The following is a 26,927-nucleotide window of genomic DNA, read 5'->3' as shown; positions in this document are numbered from 1 at the left end:
TTTGTATTGTGTCAGCAGGTTCCGTAAAATATAAATCAACATTTTAGAAAGTGTTAATTAATTATGTTTTAAATGTATTGTTGCCATAAGTGTTTAATTTTTGCGTTTAAAAGTGATTTCATACCCCGATAATGACATCAACCCCGCAATTCATTCCTTTATTACAGAGAGGTTTCAATCGTTCATGGTAGAATGATCGCACGTGGTAGAATGATCGTTCATGGTAGAATGATCGCACGTGGTAGAATGAATCTGGTCAATAAGTCAAAAGCATATTGATTTATATTATATCTTACGTAAATGTGTCTCTTCGTCGTGTATATAAATTCGATTGGACCGTATATCACTGTATTTTGATAAATATCCAGTTTTATGACGTCAGCGGTGCATGATTTATTTCGGCTGATCCGGAACTGTCCAAAAATAGTTTATGGACCGCTGACGTCATAAAGCTATTGAGTGCGTCTTTGTGATCGTTACAACGGCGAAATATTGTCGTAAGTAAACACGGCCAGATGTTCAATGAAACACATCAAAAGCGTAGAAAAATTGCATGGTAATATAAATTGTTTTGTAAAATATAAGAAACATGACATACGAATTCGGGCCAAGGGCATTGTAAGGACCTGCCAGTTTGCCCCCGAAAGTAAATTGACCTCATCTAACCTCTAGGTCCATATTCACATTTGGGGGCTGTTTGTCTATATACACCTTCGGAGCTGACTGGCCGGTCCTATATGATCCTCAGTGGTGTGTAATGTTTTTATTAAATACTAATGATATCAATATCGACTCTAAACGTAGGGATTTAATCCTTTGATAAAGTCTATTTAAAATCGGCATTAGATATGTTTCTCTAGGCTATAAAAATTGCCAATTCAAGAAGATGTCAAATATACAGGTATTAAGTAAAGAAACAAAATTCCTCTTAATTAAACACGATGTCTGTTTGAGCTATAAATTATGCACTTCTAGGAAATTGGCAAATCAATTTTTCACATCCAGATCAGACAGTTATTTATATAGCCTATAGTGTTAAAAGCATTTGCACATAAACACTCGCCTACCACCCAACTACTTAACAAAATCATGCGATTCCAATAGTTAATCACATATTCCACAGTATTCGAACATTCAGGCACACATAATATTGATGATATTGCGGAACTGTTTTGTCAAACGTTTATTTATTGCATTTCTAATCACGTTCTTGAAAATGATTTAAGGACAGAAACTGCTCCACTTTTCATGTTTATTAACATACAAATATGTGAAGTGACGTTCGGAAGAGATCTATTCAGATTTAAAGAAACAAACTCAACAAAAGTTTCGGAATACATGTTTATAGATCATTGTGAACGAAATTTAAAAAAAAATGCAAATATTTCTAGTAGATTGTTAAACATATGAATATTGAATGCCAAAACATTAGTTAAGAGGGTATTTGATTACTTTTGTGCATAAACAAAATCAATTTATCTTTGAGGATCCGAATATCAATTTGACTTTATATCTTGTGTTTCTATAACTCACATTCGTCCATGGTATGACAAATAGTACAACGTTCATTAACGCTTTGATAATCCTACTTACAAAATGAATACTTATTTTCGGAATCAAAATGGTATTTGAAGAAATATACATTGTACGTTCCACATACAAATGAACCACAATATATGTTTATATAAACATACGTGATTATATTTCATATGTACATTTACACTGACCATTACATACAATATTAACTGTGCACAACAATTAGACTAGTAACGACAATGTACATGTATCAGGTTCTATGAAAGTCTAATTTAAGTATTCTAATGAATGTTCTTTTAAACTGGGCATTCGCAAAGGCATAGCAAAAGGGATTAATTGGACTGTTTAAGTAACACAGCCAGTATGTGAAATAGTAGAACTGTATATTTATACAGTCCCAGCTTTTACATATCCCAATAATAAACACCATCACGTGATAGGGTGTCCAGCATAACACATAAGCACCCAGAATGATTGAGATCGTCCTCAATGCTTTACGAGCTCGATTTTCAGATTTTGATTTTGTTTTATTTTTGTTTCCTTTTTTATTTGCCGACGGCCGTAAAGACCTTACCAAGGACTGGAGAGGACTTCCATACGGTCGTTTGTCTTTTGATTTTTTGTCATTACTATCACTTTTATGCGGCACTCTGAGATTGTTTTTCTTATGGTCATGTTTCCTATGTCTGTGATGCGGCCGGCTGTTTTCTGTTGCCTTACTATTGCACTGCCTATCGTTGGCGGTCTTGTTCGCATACCCCGTGTCTATAACTGAAGATAGAGCCTCGGAGCTTGCCGAGTCGCCCGAGTTGGGTACAAGCAAAGATTTATCATCTTCAAGTGCACGTTTTCGCCAGACTGGCGAATCTGGTTCATTTTTCCGAGATGGACTAAGTGGCATGTCTTTAATTTCAGCTAATAATTTCATATTATCTGCTGATGTCAAAGACTTTAAACTGTCTTCATCAATGTAACGTATTCCGTCCAAAATATCACTATCCATTAACGCTGCAGCCGAATTAGTAATTTTATTTTCATCATCCTGAATTTTTGAAGTAATACCATCTGACGGCTTGTCAACGGAATCCGAATCTATAGGCTTAAAAGTATTAGAGACCTTTTTAGACAACAATGGCTTAATTTGATCATTGTCACCGTGCTGATTTTGGGAAGGGTGTTCATCGGATGAATCCTTTTCAGCAGAGCTCTGTGAGACCTGTGAAGCACTCACGCTTGTACCAGACAGCGAGAATGCGAGTTTAGACATGTGATTGACTGTTGAGCCCATCATTCCTCTTATGGTTGGTTCAGTTTGTACGGCACTATTAACGTAACAACTTGTCTTTTGGGTCTCAATCTCGCCACTGCTGTTCTCCTCATCGTCCGATGCAAATGCAGGACTGGAACTTCTGTCTTCTTCCGAAGGCTTCGAGTACTCGTTGTCTGAGTGTTTTGAAAAACTGGTGGTAAGAGTATTGTTTTCATTGGCACCCCTTAGATACCTTGCATTGTTGTTCTCGATTCGTTTTCTACTATCCTTGGACTTAGCACCACCGGATTTGCTCTTTCCCTTTGACAAGTCCATGGCGTTTTGCATTTTTTTATGCTTTTCATTAGATTTGCGCTGAAGCTTCAAGGCAACACGGTAAATTCCAACATAAAGAGTTATCATGACAAACAGTGTCGACCAAAAGTAACCTATGGTCAACAGAAATATGAACGTAGGATCGCTCATAAACTGCACTTCGCATTCGTTCTCTGCAACCGTCCTCTTCCCGACGAAAAATTGCCATCCGATAATGGAAGTGAAGAACACAACAGATGGTATTATCCATGACAGGGCAATCATTACCCGGACTTTACGATCAGTCCTCCAATTGCGGTATTTTGCGGGAATCGTGACACTGCAAAATCTATCGGCGGTGATAAAGAAAACTGTGTATTGGGAAGCGAGACAAACTGTCCAATCTAGTGAAAGCCATAAATCGCAAATAATTTCCCCTAAAGGCCAACGTCCAAGTAGCAAATACAAGGTAAAGCACGGCATGGAAAACGTCCCAATTAGAAGATCCGACATGGCTAATGAAGCGATGAAGTAGTTTGTTGGTTGACGTATTGATCTCTCGAGGAAAAACGAGAGAAGCACGAGTATATTCCCTAGCACTGTCACTACTATCACTATTGACGCTGCCGTTCCTAGTAATATAGTCAACCATAGAGAATGGGGAAGTTCATACACAGGCGAGTCCAATGTCTCATTGCACGTCCCATTTGTATTGTTATAGAAGGTTTCATTCCCACATATACTCACGTCAGTGTTATTCGTAACACCAACGATCCCAGAGATATCATCCATTGTGACCCAGCCTCTTGTCACCAGCCCTCAAGGACTCTACGAACTGTCCACTAACTGCTCGGGCGTTCAAACGACTCACCCTCTACATCCTAATCGGTTTCCATGCTGGCAACATTCCGCCATCTGAAAGTAGATACGAAAATACCATGATAATCCATTTGACATAACAGTGAGATGTTCCTTGTAGGAGGCCCACTGTAGCTGTGATGGTGCACAGTGTGAATGCCTGAGCCAGGTATTGGGTATTGAATCTAGTATCGATCATCGCGTTTTACGATGGAACGGGCAGCAGGAGAAAAAACGCTACTTTCTTCAATGCGGGCGAGTTGAATCAAAGAAAAAGTAATCCTATTTAAATCGTTTGAAGTGTTTGTTTCTTTTTCTACTGGGTTTGTCCTAGTAATTCGTTCCGATTGATACTGATTTAGATTCACTGTTTGCCACATCATCTACAGCGGCCAATATACTTGAATAGAGATTTTTGTAATCGATTAGTATATTTCGTTTGTCCGGATTTGACAAACACCCTGAACTGAATGCAAGGTATAATGGGGGTTTCAGTTTTGGTAGCAGATTATAATTTCTACTTCATATTAATACAAACATATGATACACATGAAATATTCTAAACATACAAACTTAAAAGATAGAAAACAATAAGCGTTGAAACGATCCTATATAAAACAAGATGACATATCTAATAAGCATAGTATTCCTTTTGTATAAATTGGCGCTGCTTCGTTCTAATACAATAAATGGATTTTTTACATAGCCTGTATTTTTATTAATATCTAGACACCATTTGCACAGAAAATATAGAACCATTAAATCTATTAGGTGCCTATAAAGATCAAAGTTATGGCTGAACTATTCAGCCATCCTAATAGTCTAACACGTCTGATAAGATCTATTTCACATTAAGTCAGTTCTGATATTCAGTAATACATGGCAATATGTTCCCCATAGTTTCCCCATTCATCCTGAAACTAAGGGAAATGATTTACACAACACTTCATCCATATATTCCTTTTCATATGAATAACGGATTTTGTTTTATTTATGATAAATGTTCACTTAATCGCTTGGGACATATTGCCTTTGATGTTAAAACGTAAAAAAAACGATTTTATGAACTGTAAAACCGATAGTATTGCAAGGTGCCAAGATATATGACAGTCATTACGACACCATTACGACACCATTACGACACCATTACGATCAAATATGACAGTCATTACGACACCATTACGACACCATTACGACACCATTACGACACCATTACGATCAAATATGACAGTCATTACGACACCATTACGATCAAATATGACAGTCATTACGACACCATTACGACACCATTACGACACCATTACGACACCATTATGATCAAATATGACAGTCATTACGACACCATTACGATCAAATATGACAGTCATTACGACACCATTACGATCAAATATGACAGTCATTACGACACCATTACGACACCATTACGATCAAATATGACAGTCATTACGACACCATTACGATCAAATATGACAGTCATTACGACACCATTACGATCAAATATGACAGTCATTACGACACCATTACGATCAAATAGGACAGTCATTACGACACCATTACGATCAAATATGACAGTCATAACGACACCATTACGATCAAGCTGACTAGCACGATTTCTATCAATAGCTCTATCGTTAAAGGAAGGAAGTTGTTTAAATCAAACAGTATAAACTACATCGACAATTACAGAATCATCTTAACTTAGTTTTAGTTATCACCTATTCATCTTATTTGAGAATTATTTTACTGTTTTATTCTAAAGGAAAGGTATGTATGTTAACTGAAGACGTTCTAACCGAAGTATAGACACTCCGATTTTTTTTTAAATTGATATTTTAGTTTCTTCAAGAAAAACACCATTTACAAATGGCCACCAGGCCTGTGCGCCATTGAAATTGAAGCATACGTGGGGCCCTATGACGGATGGCTTTTGGGGAATGGACTGCCGCACTCTGGTCAACAATTCGGTGGTTCAACGACATACATTGTATGAGGTCTACGTTACAGACAGCCGGCCTCTAACGCTGTGTTGGCACTAGCGGTGCGCAGCGCGGAGGTATATAAGCGGTTGGCTGCGGTTCTGATATGTTCTGAACTTTAAGTGTTTTCTTTTTCGGAAGGCCTCGTTACCGGCTTACGCGCGTGCCCTCGGGTCGGATTATTCTATGCGTACCAGAAATACAGCGGAAATGTAGGTGCAATTTCGGTGTCCAGAACAGTTCGCATATTGATCGTAAATGTTGTTAATTGAATATGTATTCATCAAATCATTATTTAAACGACATCTTTCTTTAAAGTCACAATTAGCACAAAGTGTACAGCATCCCAATGTTTCAGAGGCTTCCAATATGAACGTCTGAGTTAGAACGCCCCATTGTTAACATTGTAAGGAAATTTTCCATAAATTTTGAACTTGTTCCATGTAAATCAACTTCAAGTATTAATCTGTCTCTTGGAATGACGGTAATGATTATTCATTACGAATTGCTCTCAATTTCGGACTGTATTAATGGATAAAATATACCTGCTTTACAATTCAAACCCAGTCGACTTATACATGTACTTGAATAAAATGGAATACGCCAACATATAGACATGAATAAAGTATTTACTTTACTAAATATTGAAATTATAAATTAATTTCAATAATGTTTAAGAGTATATTTTTGTCGGTTTTAAGAATATACTGTCTCGATTAGAATATATTCAAATCATTAATTTTCTTGAAAGTTAGGAACCTGGAACTAGTTTATGTATTTCCATGGCCGATATTTAGCCGTTAATTACCACGCGTATTTTCAGCCAACTCTTAAAACATTTTATTTCCTTGGAAACGGATGGCGGAAAAACCCTCTACCATGGGCCGTCGTAGAAGATAGATGAATCCCAATCCGACAGCAGGATTCTCTAAAAATTCGTTTCCGTACAACATCCTGCCCTCGGGTTGATATATATGTATATTAATATACTGTGATGCAGATAGATACTTATACTCTTATTGTTTTCACATGTGATATTCTTACGTGTGAATCGTTTGCAGTAAACTTTGTCCCTGTCAAGTCTCTACCACTTTAAATGATTTGCTAGGATTATGTTCGGTGAGTAACCTACTAAAACATTGATGTTTTCATTGTTTACCGGAAGATCCCCAATAAACTAAACTAAAGACACACGTCGCAAAAGACAACAGACAACGAACACTAAACTAGAGAAACACACCGCCACAAGACAACGAGCATTTATCAAGAGACACACTCCGCACACGACGACGAACACTAAACTGGAGACACACACCGCGACAAGACAACGAACACTTAACTAGAGACACACACCGCGACAAGACGACGAACACTTAACTAGAGACACACACCGCCACAAGACGACGAACACTTAACTAGAGACACACACCGCCACACGACAACAAACATTAAACTGGAGACGCACACCGCCATAAGACGACGAACACTAAACTAGAGACACACACCGCGACAAGACGACGAACACTAAACTGGAGACACACACCGCCACACGACGCCGAACACTAAACTGGAGACACACACCGCCACACGACGCCGAACACTAAACTGGAGACACACACCGCCACACGACGCCGAACACTAAACTGGAGACACACACCGCCACACGACGCCGAACACTAAACTGGAGACACACACCGCCACACGACGCCGAACACTAAACTGGAGACACACACCGCCACAAGACAACGAACACTAAACTAGAGACACACACCGCCACAAGACGCCGAACACTAAACTGGAGACACACACCGCCACACGACGCCGAACACTAAACTGGAGACACACACCGCCACACGACGACGAACACTAAACTGGAGACGCACACCGCGACAAGACGACGAACACTAAACTGGAGACACACACCGCCACACGACAACGAACACTAAACTGGAGACGCACACCGCCACAAGACGACGAACACTAAACTGGAGACGCACACCGCCACACGACAACGAACACTAAACTGGAGACACACACCGCCACAAGACGACGAACACTCAACTAGAGACACACAGCGCCACAAGACAACGAGCATTTATCAAGAGACACACTCCGCACACGACGACGAACACTAAACTGGAGACACACACCGCCACAAGACAACGAACACTAAACTAGAGACACACACCGCCACAAGACAACGAACACTAAACTAGAGACACACACCGCGACAAGACGACGAACACTAAACTAGAGACACACACCGCCACAAGACGACGAACACTAAACTAGAGACACACACCGCCACACGACGACGAACACTAAACTAGAGACGCACACCGCGACAAGACGACGAACACTAAACTGGTGACGCACACCGCCACAAGACGACGAACACTAAACTGGAGACGCACACCGCCACACGACGACGAACACTAAACTAGAGACACACACCGCCACAAGACGACGAACAATTAACTAGAGACCCACAACACTTAACAAAAGAATCATATGAGTCGTATAGGTGTCAGCGATTGTAGATATTAGCCAAATAGACATGCAGTGCGATCCCAATATACGCTAAAATCCTTCCCCATAGATAAAACATGTAATTGTTCTCCATCAATCAAAGACGGTGTAGGGGGGATTTCTTACACTTGGTGATATGTAGTTTATTCCAGGGATATTGCGAAAACATGTCTCAACCAACATATGAAATGTCTGTTGTCAATTCGCGATCCAATATTTGTAGAACATTGGCATTTAAGGACTGCAAATAAGAAGAAAACTTTCAATCTAATTCCAACATGTCTTCATTTGTTCTCCCGCTCGCCAATTTACACATTGATTCCACTCAAAGGGTTGTTTTTATTTAATAGGGAAATTTGAAATGCTGGCGTAGTAGCCTGTTTATTCTTGTCTTCTGTCATCTGAATTATACCCCACACAAATACAATCGCATGCGTTTATATTTAGTACAATATAGGTTTTTCTGATGGAATTTAATTTGTCGATTATGCAAACCAGTCGATCTTATCTATAACGTTAATCAATGTCAATGCAACTACGAAGAGAAAGCCCACGGAATTAAACCCATTTCAGACGATAGCCAACATTACATAATGCAGTTAATAGCGGAGAGTTATTTACGAAAGATTCATCCTGAATTTTAAAAGTTATAGTTTTCTACTATCTGAAATATCCAATTAGCTTTAGTGGACGACAGAGGAACTATCAGAGCTGTATTGATTTACATCCCGTGACAAATCATCTCTTAAATAGCACTATTCACTTACAGGAGCATAAAGAAATCTAAGTACTTTGTATTCCGCTTAATCACGACTTCTGTATCTTAATAACGATATTAGAGCAGGCGCTTATTTGCGCTTATTTGTGAGTCCAAATTGCGAGGAAAGCCCCCGGTTTTGGTATCATGAATATGACATTTATCCCGGCTCTCGAAAATTATTAAACTTGGTCCCATGAGAGAAACGCGATAAGAACCAAATAAATAACGTCGAGAAAACGGCGGGGACTTCTTTCAGCATTTAGGAAATATTGATGAATTCTTTTCTGAAGGATGATATTACTCCATAGTTTTGTATTCCGAAAGTAATTAGCGCAAAATACGATCGCTAATGACTATGCTTTTTGTAATTTCTTTACGTCATTAGCTGAAGTTAAGTTATCAGATCTAACGTATTTTCTTACAAATTATTTCCATACTTAAGGAAACTAATGGAATTCAGGAATGTTCATAATTGTTTTAATTTTGAACTGATATAAATGATATTTTAATCTATTTACAAACATGTATAACCTTATACAGGAAAATCGTGATAATGTCATTAATAAGGAGAAACTAAGCAAAGATTGTACATATCAATCGATAAAAAGAGCGTGTCTTGTGAAATTTAAGAAGGCATTAGTAAATTGCAGATCAGAGGTTCAAATAATTAGTGAATGTTTTCAAGTCTCGAGTAGCTCAAAGGTGCTGTGATGATTATAGAACTTATGGGAAGGAAAGACCGCAGGGAAGGAAATTGATTTCCCTAGATATGTTCTTGTTTTAAATAGCTGATCACCATGTCTTGCAAAATATCCTTATGAAACATGCCATATATTCCCTTTCATAGCATTATATTTACATTCGCCTAGATTTTTGTGTAGATAAAACTTGACGTTCATATTGCATAGAAAACAAGATATTGTGACGTCATTGTTTATTTCAATATTGCGCTCCAATTGAATAAGCGCGATGTCATTTAACCAATGATGTACGACGTTACAAAATCAGCTATTCATTTTAACACACGTATATTGGCTGTTACACTTCTTTTAAAAAAAGTAATTTGCAGAAGATACTGCTAATGTTTAATAACAATGAATATTTCTTTTAAAATGTAAATTTAAATATTGATCTCATTTTTTCTTACGTTTATGCTGTATGAACGCAGTACGGCCCGCGAGCAAATCCCATGAAGCGGTCTTGTAGTAATGCCTTATACATATACACTAAAGAACTACCTTTTGTGTGTACATTTTGTTTGTTTGTTACCTTGGAGTTTTGCTTTTTCATTCTTATACAAATTACGCGGGTTTGAAATTATAAGTTAGAATTCATGAAGTAAAATTTTATCGATTAGGAAGAGGTAGAGCGCGAGCCAAATTTATAAGATTTTACTTAATACCTGCTAACTGACTTAGTTTGTAACCAACATTATGACTGTCCGCCACAAATATTGTACAAGAATAGTAAGCGATTAGTGTATGCGTATTCATGTTGGAACAATTATTTTCAATATATGACTGACTAACATGACAAAGATAAAATCAGATATCCTAACGCGAAGGTAAAATATTACTTTAATATTCTACATGTTAACATAACAAACTACTTTTTACGTTGCATCAATCGCATGCATTGATTTAAAAACTCAACCTGATATATTCATCAATTAACTATAGCGAATCTTAAATGCTTTCGTAACATAAACGCTTCAGACTTATGTTTAATACGCAAATATTTGTGTAATAAACAGCTGTACTAGTTTAAACATACTAGGTCTTACTATATAATAACGTTTAATATAATTTTGTCTTAATTGAGCATATATATGGTATACACTTAACTATTAAGTGATACTCGTCCTCTTATTTATTCGAATTACATATTTAACATTCAAAATCATATGAAATAGGATAAGTCAACGTGTTTTGTAAGGGTGGGAACTATGACGGAAAGGAGGGGTACGTCGCATACATAGTTGAAAAGCCCGCTGGATTATATTACGCGTTGTACTCCGATATACAGTCCGATGAGCAATTTCAGCATTTAAGTGAAAACTTCTCCAGCTTTTAAGGGTACTAACGCTAGGAATTCAGGAATTCGGCTACACGATCATGTGCTGATTAGCCATTGTTTGTTTAAATGTGCGAATTAGTTAACAGGTGACATCGAAATATAGTTCAAGATTCAACATACTAGGTGTAACTATATATATAATCAGTAATTTGAACACAAGCGTGTTCGTCATACATAACATGATCAAAAGATTAATTCAATTATATTCATACAACGATAACACAACCGAAACCGGAATATATACCATGAAATAGCATCCCTGCGTTGTTACACACACGGTTTACCCGTAAACTAGTTACGTTTCAGTTATTTTCCCTGATTCCCCGCTTATACATCAACGTACAGCGACATGACGCCAATGTTTCCAACTTATGTAATTATAACAATAAATTCGAGATTTTAACATTACATGTCATATTTAACGTTGGTGTGGTTGATGGTTCGATGCTTAGTCGTTTTGTTTGAAATATTACGTTGATATTACCCAAATTAAAGAGCCCCCCTTGACCATAAAATCCCTATCAAATGTCCGTTTTGTGCAAGATATCTTTGAAGCGACGCCGTCATTTTTTTCCGAATAGGTAATAAGACCATGCTTTTCGTTATCCAATTTCAGATAAAATAGTTCGTACTTTTCTCTAGCTAAAATTTAAAATCTGTTGGCTTAATTACGTCAAATTCTTGTTTTCAACGAGATGAAAACCACAGACTGATGTTTATTTCTTCACCATCGACTTTTCCTAGTTGTCACGTGATGAGCAGCAACCTCCAGGGTGCAGTAGTAGTTCCAGTTCATTAGGACCAGCAACGATGTATACCTAAGTACATGTTAACATCAATTTAACTGGCGTGTGCAGTCATTAAATCTGGAGCTTTTCTAGGAACCACATGTTGACGGTTGACAATTTCATGTTCGCTGGTTCTTTAAATATTAATTCGTCTTTCCTTTCAAGAATTCCTGTTTAAAAGCTGTTTTGCAATAAAAGGTATTGAGAAATATAGATTGCGGATACAAATGTTAAGAACAATTGTTATGTAATTTCGTTATATGTAAACGTCTAAAACATATTCATAACCATGCACTGAAATACAATATTTGTTTGAAGACTAGATATTCGAGATCGATTTACTGTGACGTTATTTCCTGTATCGTGTAGTTCTTATTGTTCGTCGCTTGTAGTATCATGTCTGTCAAAAAGATCGTCCCGCTTCGTGTATGTCTGGCATCTTGTATGTCCTGCATCGTGTATGTCCTGTATCGTTTATGTCCTGCATCGTGTATTTCCTGTATCGTGTATGTCATGTTTCTCGTATGTCCTGTTTCTCGTATGTCCTGCATCGTGTATGTCCTGTATCGTTTATGTCCTGCATCGTGTATTTCATGTATCGTGTGTGTCCTGTATCTCGTATGTCCTGTTTCTTTTATGACCAGCATCGTGTATGTCATGTATCGTGTATGTCATGTATCGTGTATGTCCTGTATCGTGTATGTCCTGTATCGTGTATGTCCTGTATCGTGTATGTCCTGCATCGTGTATGTCCTGTGTATGTCCTGTATCGTGTATGTCCTGTATCGTGTATATCCTGTATCGTGTATGTCCTCCATCGTTTATTTCCTAGTTCTCTTTTACCTGTCATTATGGCCATAGTGTATCGTTGCACATAAGACGTGTGAGAATGTAAGCTGTAAGCTTATTGATACTCGCACTCGAGCCTTGCCGATTCGCTGAGTGGTCCGATAGGCTTGTTAGTCATTTTAGGTATTTGGAGCATAGTGCACAGACAGAATGTAACCTTGGTTCTTGAACGTTGTCACACTGGACGTTACATTTAAAAGACACATGACGTTTGGGTGGTCAAAATTCTTCATCACGTAGGCTTCCTTCAGGAATGAATAGCGTTACAGACACATTTCGTTCAAATGAAGCATAAAAACAGTCTGCAAAGAAAATGAGCTGTCAACACCTCCGAGGTGCAGCTGTGTCCTGTGTTTATTTATTTGATAATTTTGTTTAACGGACATATTCTGAAAACCGGAGAATGTGGTAACATTTTACTGCTATTTATTTTAATGTATATACTAACGTTTCATCGCATTGCCTGTGAACGCCATGTATTTATTAAAATGGTAATTGATGACAAAAACACAATCCATTAAATCGGTGGTCATAATTGTTTTATCTTGACTTCTTTATCTTTTTTTTCAATCCCATTTATTACAAACCCAGTATGAAACCAGACATGAAAGGTTGTATTTAAAACGAGTCTGAAAATATCAAATGTGAATCGAACTGTTATCATTAAATGCAAAACGGTTCAACATATTTATAAGAAATAACACTCCTGAAAAAGCAATCATCTATGGTCTTCTGTCGAGAATGTAATTACATAAAATAGCAAACTTAGGAGCGAGTACAGCTAATTTTCGCCAGTAAATGGGAGACTATGGTCCTAGAAGGATACAATATTAGCTGTAGACACTAATGACACGACATTATTCAAACAATTTAGTCGCGGGCCAATGTTTTATATTTGATAATACGCGAGGAAAATTGCTGGAAGTTTTGTCATTTGGTCCTTGATGATATAAAGACGGACGACTGTCTAGTTATCAGCCTTACATTTCAGGCAAGGTTGGTGCCTTTATACTTAACCTTCTCCTTTCCCTGTTCCCTAGCGGATCAAGGGGGGAGGGGGACAAGTCCAAGTTAACTTTGTATTTCAATATAGGAGTAAAAACTAATAAAAACACCACAAATTCACCATTTCGGATAAGAAACTGTTCAAATTATCTTGTTGGAGTGCGCCTAAACCCACTACCAACACATCAAACCAATTCAATATCGTCTCTTAGAGAGGGGTGCAAGTCAAAAGGTTACGCCCCTTAAGTTACGCCCCCGCTTACATCGAAACCTGGATCCGCCCCTGTTATCAATTGGATAACTAGTGGACTCCAAAGAATCCGATTCTGCGGAAAAACAACCATTATATTTAATCAAACAAAGAATTAACTAGTAAGATAATCAATATATATAATAAAATATTTTGGCTCATCTTTGGATGCAGTAATTACCCTTTTTAATTTAATGTATACTTATAGTTAACCGGGATCCTTACTGAATATGACCCAGTAAAATGGTATTGAATTGTTTTTCTGTAGTCAGTTATTGTAAGCGTTAACCTGTGAGTTTTTTAAATTAGCTTTTTCTATGACTAATTTCTTGATAAAGTTGTTTTTTTGAATCGTGCAAATGTCCCCACATTAAAAACACTCATTGTTATATTGCAGTTTCAATATCGAACTGAGACGCTGCATTGCCACAAAGCTAACCACTTCATTCCCTTCAAACCAGGACTTCCTTGCCAGTGTAAAAGGCTTGCCATACATCTAACAAGCATTTCAAGTATAATGAAAGCTCTTGAAGAAATAAAAATGCGGTTAAGTTTGACGCAAATGACTTCCATTAATACAGTTCAAAGACAAGCGTCTCAATGGAGCAGTAACCACAGCCGTCAATATATAACAGGTCGAGTCAAAGACACAAACTAGACTCTTATTTGCGATTTCCTTGTAAGTTCCTGGCATTGGCAGATTCAGTGGCAACACAGGAAGTGGAGAGAGACAAAGAAGAGACAGAAAGCGCCCGGGTTGGGGGTTGTCAAATTTCCGGCAATACAAGTTGTCGTCTGGTACAGACATCTATTGATCGCTATCAACATGGCAATTCACTTTCATCACTGCGAATGCTATTTTCTCTTCCTCCATGACTAAACGTCATTGTGTTTTCAACAGAATCAAAAAATGCAAGCTTAATAAAGAATACTACATCAATGTCAAGTTACGTCAATGATCGCAGTTTGAATAGCCATAATGTACTTATTTGGTATGCTTAATTATACAATATTGGCCATCCCATTGACCAAAACATGATGTTTATCCCTCCAACGTGTGCTTGATTATATCAATACAGTACACTGGGTAGAACCGTATGACCCTTTGTCTCAAACATCTTAACGAATATTCGATTGGAATATTATAACAAGATAACAGTTTTGTCAATAATATCAAACTACCCACAAATATTGTATTCCCATCGTAACTATTCAAGACAATGGTGTGTGTTTTATTTCAGGAAATACAACTCCTTGCAGTTCGTCGATGATTTCATACTTTATGGGCTACTTCCAGATGAAGCAGCAATTACCCAGCAATGCTTCTATTCACGGTTTGTTTAGTTATTGTTCACTCGGAACTTATCTAATTATCGGTCCAGAATTATGGCAGTATCGCTCCAATCAGCAACCATAATTGCCGCTACCAAATTCCACCGCTAAATTCAGTAATTATGTGTCACATAAAAAAACGGAAGCGCCAACCGTTTATGACACGACCACGATTGGCCATTAACAAGATGTAGTAAGATCTTGCTGAGATAAACCAAGAATGTAACGGAGTACATCTGCATATTCTTGCGCTGTTCTTCCATGTTTCTTGTTTGTGATTTTTTGTTGTTATGTTCTATGTTATTGGCGTTTACCAAGTGCCATTAAATTTTATACGTTAATGTTTAAACTTTTTGCTATTGAGCTTGTTTGTGTAGTTTTTCGCATAAATATTAAAAGAATATTAAAAGAAACAATATTCGAACGATGCTTTTAAACTAACTCTTAATTTGAAGAGTTTTTAAATGTTAGTGTATTTACTTGTGAGGAATCGCACTTATTTTCCTACAAACAAAGATTTTGTGAATGGTGTACACAAATGGGATTTAGTGGCTAAAGAATTAATTGAATTACGGGATATAGCAGAGGCAATCAGTGCGTTTTTATCGAATCCTTTATATCGAAGTCTCCCTTGCGCGTTACCAGACCATATATGGACATGCCACATGCCTGAATAACGTATTCGTGCGTCTTCACTTGCTTATTTAACCTAAAACTAAGAAGGAATGGCGATGCTGCTAGTCCGGTGGATTATATCCATGCATGCCTCAGAGACAAATTCAGAAAATGTTGATCTGTCATTGATATAAGGACGGGTTTTCAACAAAGTTCATGTTGGTCTTTATCTGAATTCTATACATGAAGTTAATACAAAATCACTGAGGCAAGCTTCAGCAGTTTGTTTCTTTAACCTCTTTCAGAAAAAGTTTGTAGATATTTAATAAATGCAAACTAATAATATTAATGAAAAAAGAGCCCCTTCTAAAATGGTCCTAGAGAACTATTAATGCCAATATGAGTGAAACCAAATTCTCAAGACGCAGCAGAATGCACACTTCTTGACTAGAATTAGTCAAATCTTTCTTCGGTAGGACCCCTACATCCTTTATCCCGCATTTAAACATATCTTTCTCGGTAACATAGGAATGGGGTACACGTCCCTAATTAGGCCCTATTAGTTGCAAGCCCTTAAACGTCAAATCACGGACCGCCCTTGTCACGGTTCGATTGTACATGCGTATATGCATTTTATGGCATCAATAGGCAAAGGTAAAGCGTTAAACTTAATTTGAAGTTTTCATGTAGGACTAAGTGCAGAATTTGTACACATGTATTATGTTCACAGTATTTGTATGAATATTTTCTGTTCCTTTTTTCTCCTTTTCTCTTTCCTGCTTTTATAAATGATATTTTAATCTATTTACAAACATGTATAACCTTATACAGGAAAATCGTGATAATGTCATTAATAAGGAGAAACTAAGCAAAGATTGTACATATCAATCGATAAAAAGAGCGTGTCTTGTGAAATTTAAGAAGGCATTAGTAAATTGCAGATCAGAGGTTCAAATAATTAGTGAATGTTTTCAAGTCTCGAGTAGCTCAAAGGTGCTGTGATGATTATAGAACTTATGGGAAGGAAAGACCGCAGGGAAGGAAATTGATTTCCCTAGATATGTTCTTGTTTTAAATAGCTGATCACCATGTCTTGCAAAATATCCTTATGAAACATGCCATATATTCCCTTTCATAGCATTATATTTACATTCGCCTAGATTTTTGTGTAGATAAAACTTGACGTTCATATTGCATAGAAAACAAGATATTGTGACGTCATTGTTTATTTCAATATTGCGCTCCAATTGAATAAGCGCGATGTCATTTAACCAATGATGTACGACGTTACAAAATCAGCTATTCATTTTAACACACGTATATTGGCTGTTACACTTCTTTTAAAAAAAGTAATTTGCAGAAGATACTGCTAATGTTTAATAACAATGAATATTTCTTTTAAAATGTAAATTTAAATATTGATCTCATTTTTTCTTACGTTTATGCTGTATGAACGCAGTACGGCCCGCGAGCAAATCCCATGAAGCGGTCTTGTAGTAATGCCTTATACATATACACTAAAGAACTACCTTTTGTGTGTACATTTTGTTTGTTTGTTACCTTGGAGTTTTGCTTTTTCATTCTTATACAAATTACGCGGGTTTGAAATTATAAGTTAGAATTCATGAAGTAAAATTTTATCGATTAGGAAGAGGTAGAGCGCGAGCCAAATTTATAAGATTTTACTTAATACCTGCTAACTGACTTAGTTTGTAACCAACATTATGACTGTCCGCCACAAATATTGTACAAGAATAGTAAGCGATTAGTGTATGCGTATTCATGTTGGAACAATTATTTTCAATATATGACTGACTAACATGACAAAGATAAAATCAGATATCCTAACGCGAAGGTAAAATATTACTTTAATATTCTACATGTTAACATAACAAACTACTTTTTACGTTGCATCAATCGCATGCATTGATTTAAAAACTCAACCTGATATATTCATCAATTAACTATAGCGAATCTTAAATGCTTTCGTAACATAAACGCTTCAGACTTATGTTTAATACGCAAATATTTGTGTAATAAACAGCTGTACTAGTTTAAACATACTAGGTCTTACTATATAATAACGTTTAATATAATTTTGTCTTAATTGAGCATATATATGGTATACACTTAACTATTAAGTGATACTCGTCCTCTTATTTATTCGAATTACATATTTAACATTCAAAATCATATGAAATAGGATAAGTCAACGTGTTTTGTAAGGGTGGGAACTATGACGGAAAGGAGGGGTACGTCGCATACATAGTTGAAAAGCCCGCTGGATTATATTACGCGTTGTACTCCGATATACAGTCCGATGAGCAATTTCAGCATTTAAGTGAAAACTTCTCCAGCTTTTAAGGGTACTAACGCTAGGAATTCAGGAATTCGGCTACACGATCATGTGCTGATTAGCCATTGTTTGTTTAAATGTGCGAATTAGTTAACAGGTGACATCGAAATATAGTTCAAGATTCAACATACTAGGTGTAACTATATATATAATCAGTAATTTGAACACAAGCGTGTTCGTCATACATAACATGATCAAAAGATTAATTCAATTATATTCATACAACGATAACACAACCGAAACCGGAATATATACCATGAAATAGCATCCCTGCGTTGTTACACACACGGTTTACCCGTAAACTAGTTACGTTTCAGTTATTTTCCCTGATTCCCCGCTTATACATCAACGTACAGCGACATGACGCCAATGTTTCCAACTTATGTAATTATAACAATAAATTCGAGATTTTAACATTACATGTCATATTTAACGTTGGTGTGGTTGATGGTTCGATGCTTAGTCGTTTTGTTTGAAATATTACGTTGATATTACCCAAATTAAAGAGCCCCCCTTGACCATAAAATCCCTATCAAATGTCCGTTTTGTGCAAGATATCTTTGAAGCGACGCCGTCATTTTTTTCCGAATAGGTAATAAGACCATGCTTTTCGTTATCCAATTTCAGATAAAATAGTTCGTACTTTTCTCTAGCTAAAATTTAAAATCTGTTGGCTTAATTACGTCAAATTCTTGTTTTCAACGAGATGAAAACCACAGACTGATGTTTATTTCTTCACCATCGACTTTTCCTAGTTGTCACGTGATGAGCAGCAACCTCCAGGGTGCAGTAGTAGTTCCAGTTCATTAGGACCAGCAACGATGTATACCTAAGTACATGTTAACATCAATTTAACTGGCGTGTGCAGTCATTAAATCTGGAGCTTTTCTAGGAACCACATGTTGACGGTTGACAATTTCATGTTCGCTGGTTCTTTAAATATTAATTCGTCTTTCCTTTCAAGAATTCCTGTTTAAAAGCTGTTTTGCAATAAAAGGTATTGAGAAATATAGATTGCGGATACAAATGTTAAGAACAATTGTTATGTAATTTCGTTATATGTAAACGTCTAAAACATATTCATAACCATGCACTGAAATACAATATTTGTTTGAAGACTAGATATTCGAGATCGATTTACTGTGACGTTATTTCCTGTATCGTGTAGTTCTTATTGTTCGTCGCTTGTAGTATCATGTCTGTCAAAAAGATCGTCCCGCTTCGTGTATGTCTGGCATCTTGTATGTCCTGCATCGTGTATGTCCTGTATCGTTTATGTCCTGCATCGTGTATTTCCTGTATCGTGTATGTCATGTTTCTCGTATGTCCTGTTTCTCGTATGTCCTGCATCGTGTATGTCCTGTATCGTTTATGTCCTGCATCGTGTATTTCATGTATCGTGTGTGTCCTGTATCTCGTATGTCCTGTTTCTTTTATGTCCAGCATCGTGTATGTCATGTATCGTGTATGTCATGTATCGTGTATGTCCTGTATTGTGTATGTCCTGTATCGTGTATGTCCTGTATCGTGTATGTCCTGTATCGTGTATGTCCTGTGTATGTCCTGTATCGTGTATGTCCTGCATCGTGTATTTCCTGTATCGTGTATGTCCTCCATCGTTTATTTCCTAGTTCTCTTTTACCTGTCATTATGGCCATAGTGTATCGTTGCACATAAGACGTGTGAGAATGTAAGCTGTAAGCTTATTGATACTCGCACTCGAGCCTTGCCGATTCGCTGAGTGGTCCGATAGGCTTGTTAGTCATTTTAGGTATTTGGAGCATAGTGCACAGACAGAATGTAACCTTGGTTCTTGAACGTTGTCACACTGGACGTTACATTTAAAAGACACATGACGTTTGGGTGGTCAAAATTCTTCATCACGTAGGCTTCCTTCAGGAATGAATAGCGTTACAGACACATTTCGTTCAAATGAAGCATAAAAACAGTCTGCAAAGAAAATGAGCTGTCAACACCTCCGAGGTGCAGCTGTGTCCTGTGTTTATTTATTTGATAATTTTGTTTAACGGACATATTCTGAAAACCGGAGAATGTGGTAACATTTTACTGCTATTTATTTTAATGTATATACTAACGTTTCATCGCATTGCCTGTGAACGCCATGTATTTATTAAAATGGTAATTGATGACAAAAACACAATCCATTAAATCGGTGGTCATAATTGTTTTATCTTGACTTCTTTATCTTTTTTTTCAATCCCATTTATTACAAACCCAGTATGAAACCAGACATGAAAGGTTGTATTTAAAACGAGTCTGAAAATATCAAATGTGAATCGAACTGTTATCATTAAATGCAAAACGGTTCAACATATTTATAAGAAATAACACTCCTGAAAAAGCAATCATCTATGGTCTTCTGTCGAGAATGTAATTACATAAAATAGCAAACTTAGGAGCGAGTACAGCTAATTTTCGCCAGTAAATGGGAGACTATGGTCCTAGAAGGATACAATATTAGCTGTAGACACTAATGACACGACATTATTCAAACAATTTAGTCGCGGGCCAATGTTTTATATTTGATAATACGCGAGGAAAATTGCTGGAAGTTTTGTCATTTGGTCCTTGATGATATAAAGACGGACGACTGTCTAGTTATCAGCCTTACATTTCAGGCAAGGTTGGTGCCTTTATACTTAACCTTCTCCTTTCCCTGTTCCCTAGCGGATCAAGGGGGGAGGGGGACAAGTCCAAGTTAACTTTGTATTTCAATATAGGAGTAAAAACTAATAAAAACACCACAAATTCACCATTTCGGATAAGAAACTGTTCAAATTATCTTGTTGGAGTGCGCCTAAACCCACTACCAACACATCAAACCAATTCAATATCGTCTCTTAGAGAGGGGTGCAAGTCAAAAGGTTACGCCCCTTAAGTTACGCCCCCGCTTACATCGAAACCTGGATCCGCCCCTGTTATCAATTGGATAACTAGTGGACTCCAAAGAATCCGATTCTGCGGAAAAACAACCATTATATTTAATCAAACAAAGAATTAACTAGTAAGATAATCAATATATATAATAAAATATTTTGGCTCATCTTTGGATGCAGTAATTACCCTTTTTAATTTAATGTATACTTATAGTTAACCGGGATCCTTACTGAATATGACCCAGTAAAATGGTATTGAATTGTTTTTCTGTAGTCAGTTATTGTAAGCGTTAACCTGTGAGTTTTTTAAATTAGCTTTTTCTATGACTAATTTCTTGATAAAGTTGTTTTTTTGAATCGTGCAAATGTCCCCACATTAAAAACACTCATTGTTATATTGCAGTTTCAATATCGAACTGAGACGCTGCATTGCCACAAAGCTAACCACTTCATTCCCTTCAAACCAGGACTTCCTTGCCAGTGTAAAAGGCTTGCCATACATCTAACAAGCATTTCAAGTATAATGAAAGCTCTTGAAGAAATAAAAATGCGGTTAAGTTTGACGCAAATGACTTCCATTAATACAGTTCAAAGACAAGCGTCTCAATGGAGCAGTAACCACAGCCGTCAATATATAACAGGTCGAGTCAAAGACACAAACTAGACTCTTATTTGCGATTTCCTTGTAAGTTCCTGGCATTGGCAGATTCAGTGGCAACACAGGAAGTGGAGAGAGACAAAGAAGAGACAGAAAGCGCCCGGGTTGGGGGTTGTCAAATTTCCGGCAATACAAGTTGTCGTCTGGTACAGACATCTATTGATCGCTATCAACATGGCAATTCACTTTCATCACTGCGAATGCTATTTTCTCTTCCTCCATGACTAAACGTCATTGTGTTTTCAACAGAATCAAAAAATGCAAGCTTAATAAAGAATACTACATCAATGTCAAGTTACGTCAATGATCGCAGTTTGAATAGCCATAATGTACTTATTTGGTATGCTTAATTATACAATATTGGCCATCCCATTGACCAAAACATGATGTTTATCCCTCCAACGTGTGCTTGATTATATCAATACAGTACACTGGGTAGAACCGTATGACCCTTTGTCTCAAACATCTTAACGAATATTCGATTGGAATATTATAACAAGATAACAGTTTTGTCAATAATATCAAACTACCCACAAATATTGTATTCCCATCGTAACTATTCAAGACAATGGTGTGTGTTTTATTTCAGGAAATACAACTCCTTGCAGTTCGTCGATGATTTCATACTTTATGGGCTACTTCCAGATGAAGCAGCAATTACCCAGCAATGCTTCTATTCACGGTTTGTTTAGTTATTGTTCACTCGGAACTTATCTAATTATCGGTCCAGAATTATGGCAGTATCGCTCCAATCAGCAACCATAATTGCCGCTACCAAATTCCACCGCTAAATTCAGTAATTATGTGTCACATAAAAAAACGGAAGCGCCAACCGTTTATGACACGACCACGATTGGCCATTAACAAGATGTAGTAAGATCTTGCTGAGATAAACCAAGAATGTAACGGAGTACATCTGCATATTCTTGCGCTGTTCTTCCATGTTTCTTGTTTGTGATTTTTTGTTGTTATGTTCTATGTTATTGGCGTTTACCAAGTGCCATTAAATTTTATACGTTAATGTTTAAACTTTTTGCTATTGAGCTTGTTTGTGTAGTTTTTCGCATAAATATTAAAAGAATATTAAAAGAAACAATATTCGAACGATGCCTTTAAACTAACTCTTAATTTGAAGAGTTTTTAAATGTTAGTGTATTTACTTGTGAGGAATCGCACTTATTTTCCTACAAACAAAGATTTTGTGAATGGTGTACACAAATGGGATTTAGTGGCTAAAGAATTAATTGAATTACGGGATATAGCAGAGGCAATCAGTGCGTTTTTATCGAATCCTTTATATCGAAGTCTCCCTTGCGCGTTACCAGACCATATATGGACATGCCACATGCCTGAATAACGTATTCGTGCGTCTTCACTTGCTTATTTAACCTAAAACTAAGAAGGAATGGCGATGCTGCTAGTCCGGTGGATTATATTCATGCATGCCTCAGAGACAAATTCAGAAAATGTTGATGTGTCATTGATAGGTTTTCAACAAAGTTCATGTTGGTCTTTATCTGAATTCTATACATGAAGTTAATCCACAAAATCACTGAGGCAAGCTTCAGCAGTTTGTTTCTTTAACCTCTTTCAGAAAAAGTTTGTAGATATTTAATAAATGCAAACTAATAATATTAATGAAAAAAGAGCCCCTTCTAAAATGGTCCTAGTGAACTATTAATGCCAATATGAGTGAAACCAAATTCTCAAGACGCAGCAGAATGCACACTTCTTGACTAGAATTAGTCAAATCTTTCTTCGGTAGGACCCCTACATCCTTTATCCCGCATTTAAACATATCTTTCTCGGTAACATAGGAATGGGGCACACGTCCCTATAGGAATGGGGCACACGTCCCTAATTAGGCCCTATTAGTTGCAAGCCCTTAAACGTCAAATCACGGACCGCCCTTGTCACGATTCGATTGTACATGCGTATATGCATTTTATGGCATCAATAGGCAAAGGTAAGCGTTTAAACTTAATTTGAAGTTTTCATGTAGGACTAAGTGCAGAATTTGTACACATGTATTATGTTCACAGTATTTGTACGAATATTTTCTGTTCCTGTTTTTCTCCTTTTCTCTTTCCTGCTTTTATCCTTATTTTTATTCTGCGGTCTCAACGGATACGTTTTTACACACAGAATTCGATGTGATACAGATCTCCAGTGCCAATAATGTGCTCAATGCAGTTGTATTAAATTTCTGTTTACGGAAGCCATTATGTGCCATGAACAGTTTCATTTTGTGCAGAACTATTTCTGGGTCCGTATCACAGAAGAACAATAATCGATCATTGTAGCTTATCCTTAAATTTAAAGATTCGCTTAACTGCTCATTGATCATGTATAAAGTGTAAATGGTTAATGTATATTCTAAAGTGAAAATATTGAAACTAAACATATTAACAAATGAAAACACCCTTTTTCAGAAACAGTTAGTTTTAAAGAGATGTAACAATTCATTTTTTTATACTTCATTTAAAACATTTTAAAAGGTTCATAACATGTTTCTGTAAAACAGTGCCTGGAAAGCTTCTAAAAATACTAACACGTTGCAAACATTAATTGTTCAAAAACCTCAATCTCTGTATTAAATTCACCAGCCACTTATCTGAGTGTGAGTTTACATTCAATTAAACACCAACTCTATGTGCATTGTGCATTGGTGTTCGTGTTTCGAGTTCCTATAGTATTATTGAACCTCTATCTCATGTACATCAAACACATCAGATACAAGCTACGCATCCCTTGACAAACTGATAGAACTTGCTTCTATTGTGGTATTTCCATCTTCATAATAAGTCAAATATTTGCGAGTATGTTCGTACTTGGGGGTTCTATTTGTATGTTAGTTACAAACAGGTTTCGTAAAGCAGATGCACACAAACTGAAGTAAATTGACTAGACACTATCCCTCTCTTCTATTAACAGACACAAACACAGCTGTTATAAGGTTTATAATCGTATTGGACAAACAATTTCTATTGTGTTAACACAGATGCCCTTTGATATTTGAAAACAGAAATAACGGAGAGAATCGTAATGACTAAACTAAACGGAAAAATGCAATCACGTATGTTACACAAGTATCTTGACTCTTTTTATGAAGTTGGAAATACCTCAGACAGACTCATTTCCTGAGGTCTGATACAGAAATCATGCTTTGTGTTAAAGAAGATCAATCCAAGAGCCATTGTGTGGGGTAAATCTCGTGAAGTAAAAAAACGTGCACAATAGGCAATAGGAATGCATCTGTATTCAATCAATTCATCAACCGGAATCTCCTCAAATAGTTTTTTTCTGGCTGCGTTGTGCCAACTTCTAGAATCATGTCACTAGTAGATAAAAATAATGCTCAAACAACAAAGAACACTTTTCGCAAAAACTAGCGTAAAGAGGAGAAATATGCGTCTAGTGGGACTTGGGACTATTAGCGCTGTATGACGAATGTCCTTTTGTCGGTCACGTTGCGTGTATGTTAGTTGAAAACAAAGTATAACGTTCGTGAGGAAAGCAATTGTCAGGGGAATGCTTTTCTTATATCTGAGGTTTTTGATGTATATGAACGAGTAGATCAATAATTCCATTGAAACTTCAAATACAAACATACATGAACACTTTAGATGGATTCAGTGTTGAATTGAAAGTAGAACCACACTCATAGAAATGGCTGGTAAATTGTAGGTAATGCATGAATATACGAATACTTCACATTTGCAACATGTAATTCACACAACTGTAAAGATAGTGATTGATCTGTTTGTCTTATAGTCATTAAGTGTTAGCGTTTCATGGTGAATTTCGTCCATATTATATTCGTATTATATGGACTCTTTCTTGTTGAAGGTTCTTTTGAATCGTGCCCAATTTCACAGATTAAACATTTGTTTCAATATCGAGTTTCTGCATTGCCACAAAGCTATCTTTTTCTTTCTTCAAACCATTACTTCATTGTCAGTGTAAAAGGCTTACCATACATCTAGCAAGCATTCAACGCATAATGAAAACTCTTGAAAAAATGAAAATGATCTTAAATTTGAGGCAAATGACTTTCATTGATACATTTCAAAGAAAAGCGTCTCGATGGAACAGTGGCAACAGCCGTCAATATACAATAAATATCATATAATGTATAACAGGTCGAGGCAAAGACACAAACATTTATTTGCGATGTCCTTGCTATTTCCTGACCATGGCGGATTCAGTGGTAACACCGGATGTTGAGAGAGACACAGAGGAGGCAGAAAGCGCCCGGGGTGGTTTTTCGCGACTGGAAAATGGAGGTTGTCAGATTTCCGGCTACACAAGTTGTGGTCTGGTACAAACGCTTATAGATTGCTTACAATATTGCCATACACTTTCATCACTGCCATTTTCTTTTCTCCTTCACCATGCCCAATCGGCTTAGTTGAAAACGCATAAGGATTCATACATCAACGTCAAGGGGTTAAACACAGTTTGTTTTTAAAGTTATGATTTATATATTCAATATGGGTAGCCAGACATACCATAACATTTACCAAAACAAAAATTTTTACCTCCAAAGATCGGTGATGGTGTCAAAACATTACACTGGTTAGAACCGTATGACCCTCTGTCTCCAACATCTTACGAATATTCAATTGAAACAGTATTACAAGATAACAGTTTTGTCAATAATATCAAACTACCCACAAATATTGCATTTCCACCGTAATTATTGTAAATAATGGTGTGTGTTTTATTTCAGGAAATACAACTCATTGTAGTTCGTCGGTGGTTTCATACTTTATGAGCTACTTCCAGTGGAAGAAGCAATTAATCTGCAATGTTTCCATTCACGGTTGGTTTAGTAGATATTTTCATGGAACTTATCTAATTATCGGTCCAGAATTA

General features: G+C 36.7%; 1 protein-coding gene across 6 annotated transcripts in view; it reads right to left on the bottom strand.

Moving 5' to 3' along the window:
* Positions 1-1,238: 1,238 nt before the first annotated feature.
* LOC128234376 (muscarinic acetylcholine receptor M1-like) overlaps positions 1,239-26,927 on the bottom strand; it is a 327,690-nt gene continuing 302,001 nt past the window's right edge. For all 6 annotated transcript variants that reach the window (XM_052948584.1, XM_052948583.1, XM_052948585.1 and 3 more), the window contains one exon: positions 1,239-4,015. In XM_052948584.1, coding sequence (XP_052804544.1) covers positions 1,787-3,892 — 2,106 coding nt within the window. In that variant the 5' untranslated portion in view covers positions 3,893-4,015 and the 3' untranslated portion in view covers positions 1,239-1,786. The remainder of the gene's footprint in view (positions 4,016-26,927) is intronic.

Source organism: Mya arenaria, chromosome 5, assembly GCF_026914265.1.
Source record: "Mya arenaria isolate MELC-2E11 chromosome 5, ASM2691426v1".
Taxonomy (NCBI): Eukaryota; Metazoa; Mollusca; class Bivalvia; order Myida; family Myidae; genus Mya; species Mya arenaria.
Note: the sequence above shows the minus strand (reverse complement) of the source record. Positions and strands in the feature narration are given on the sequence as shown.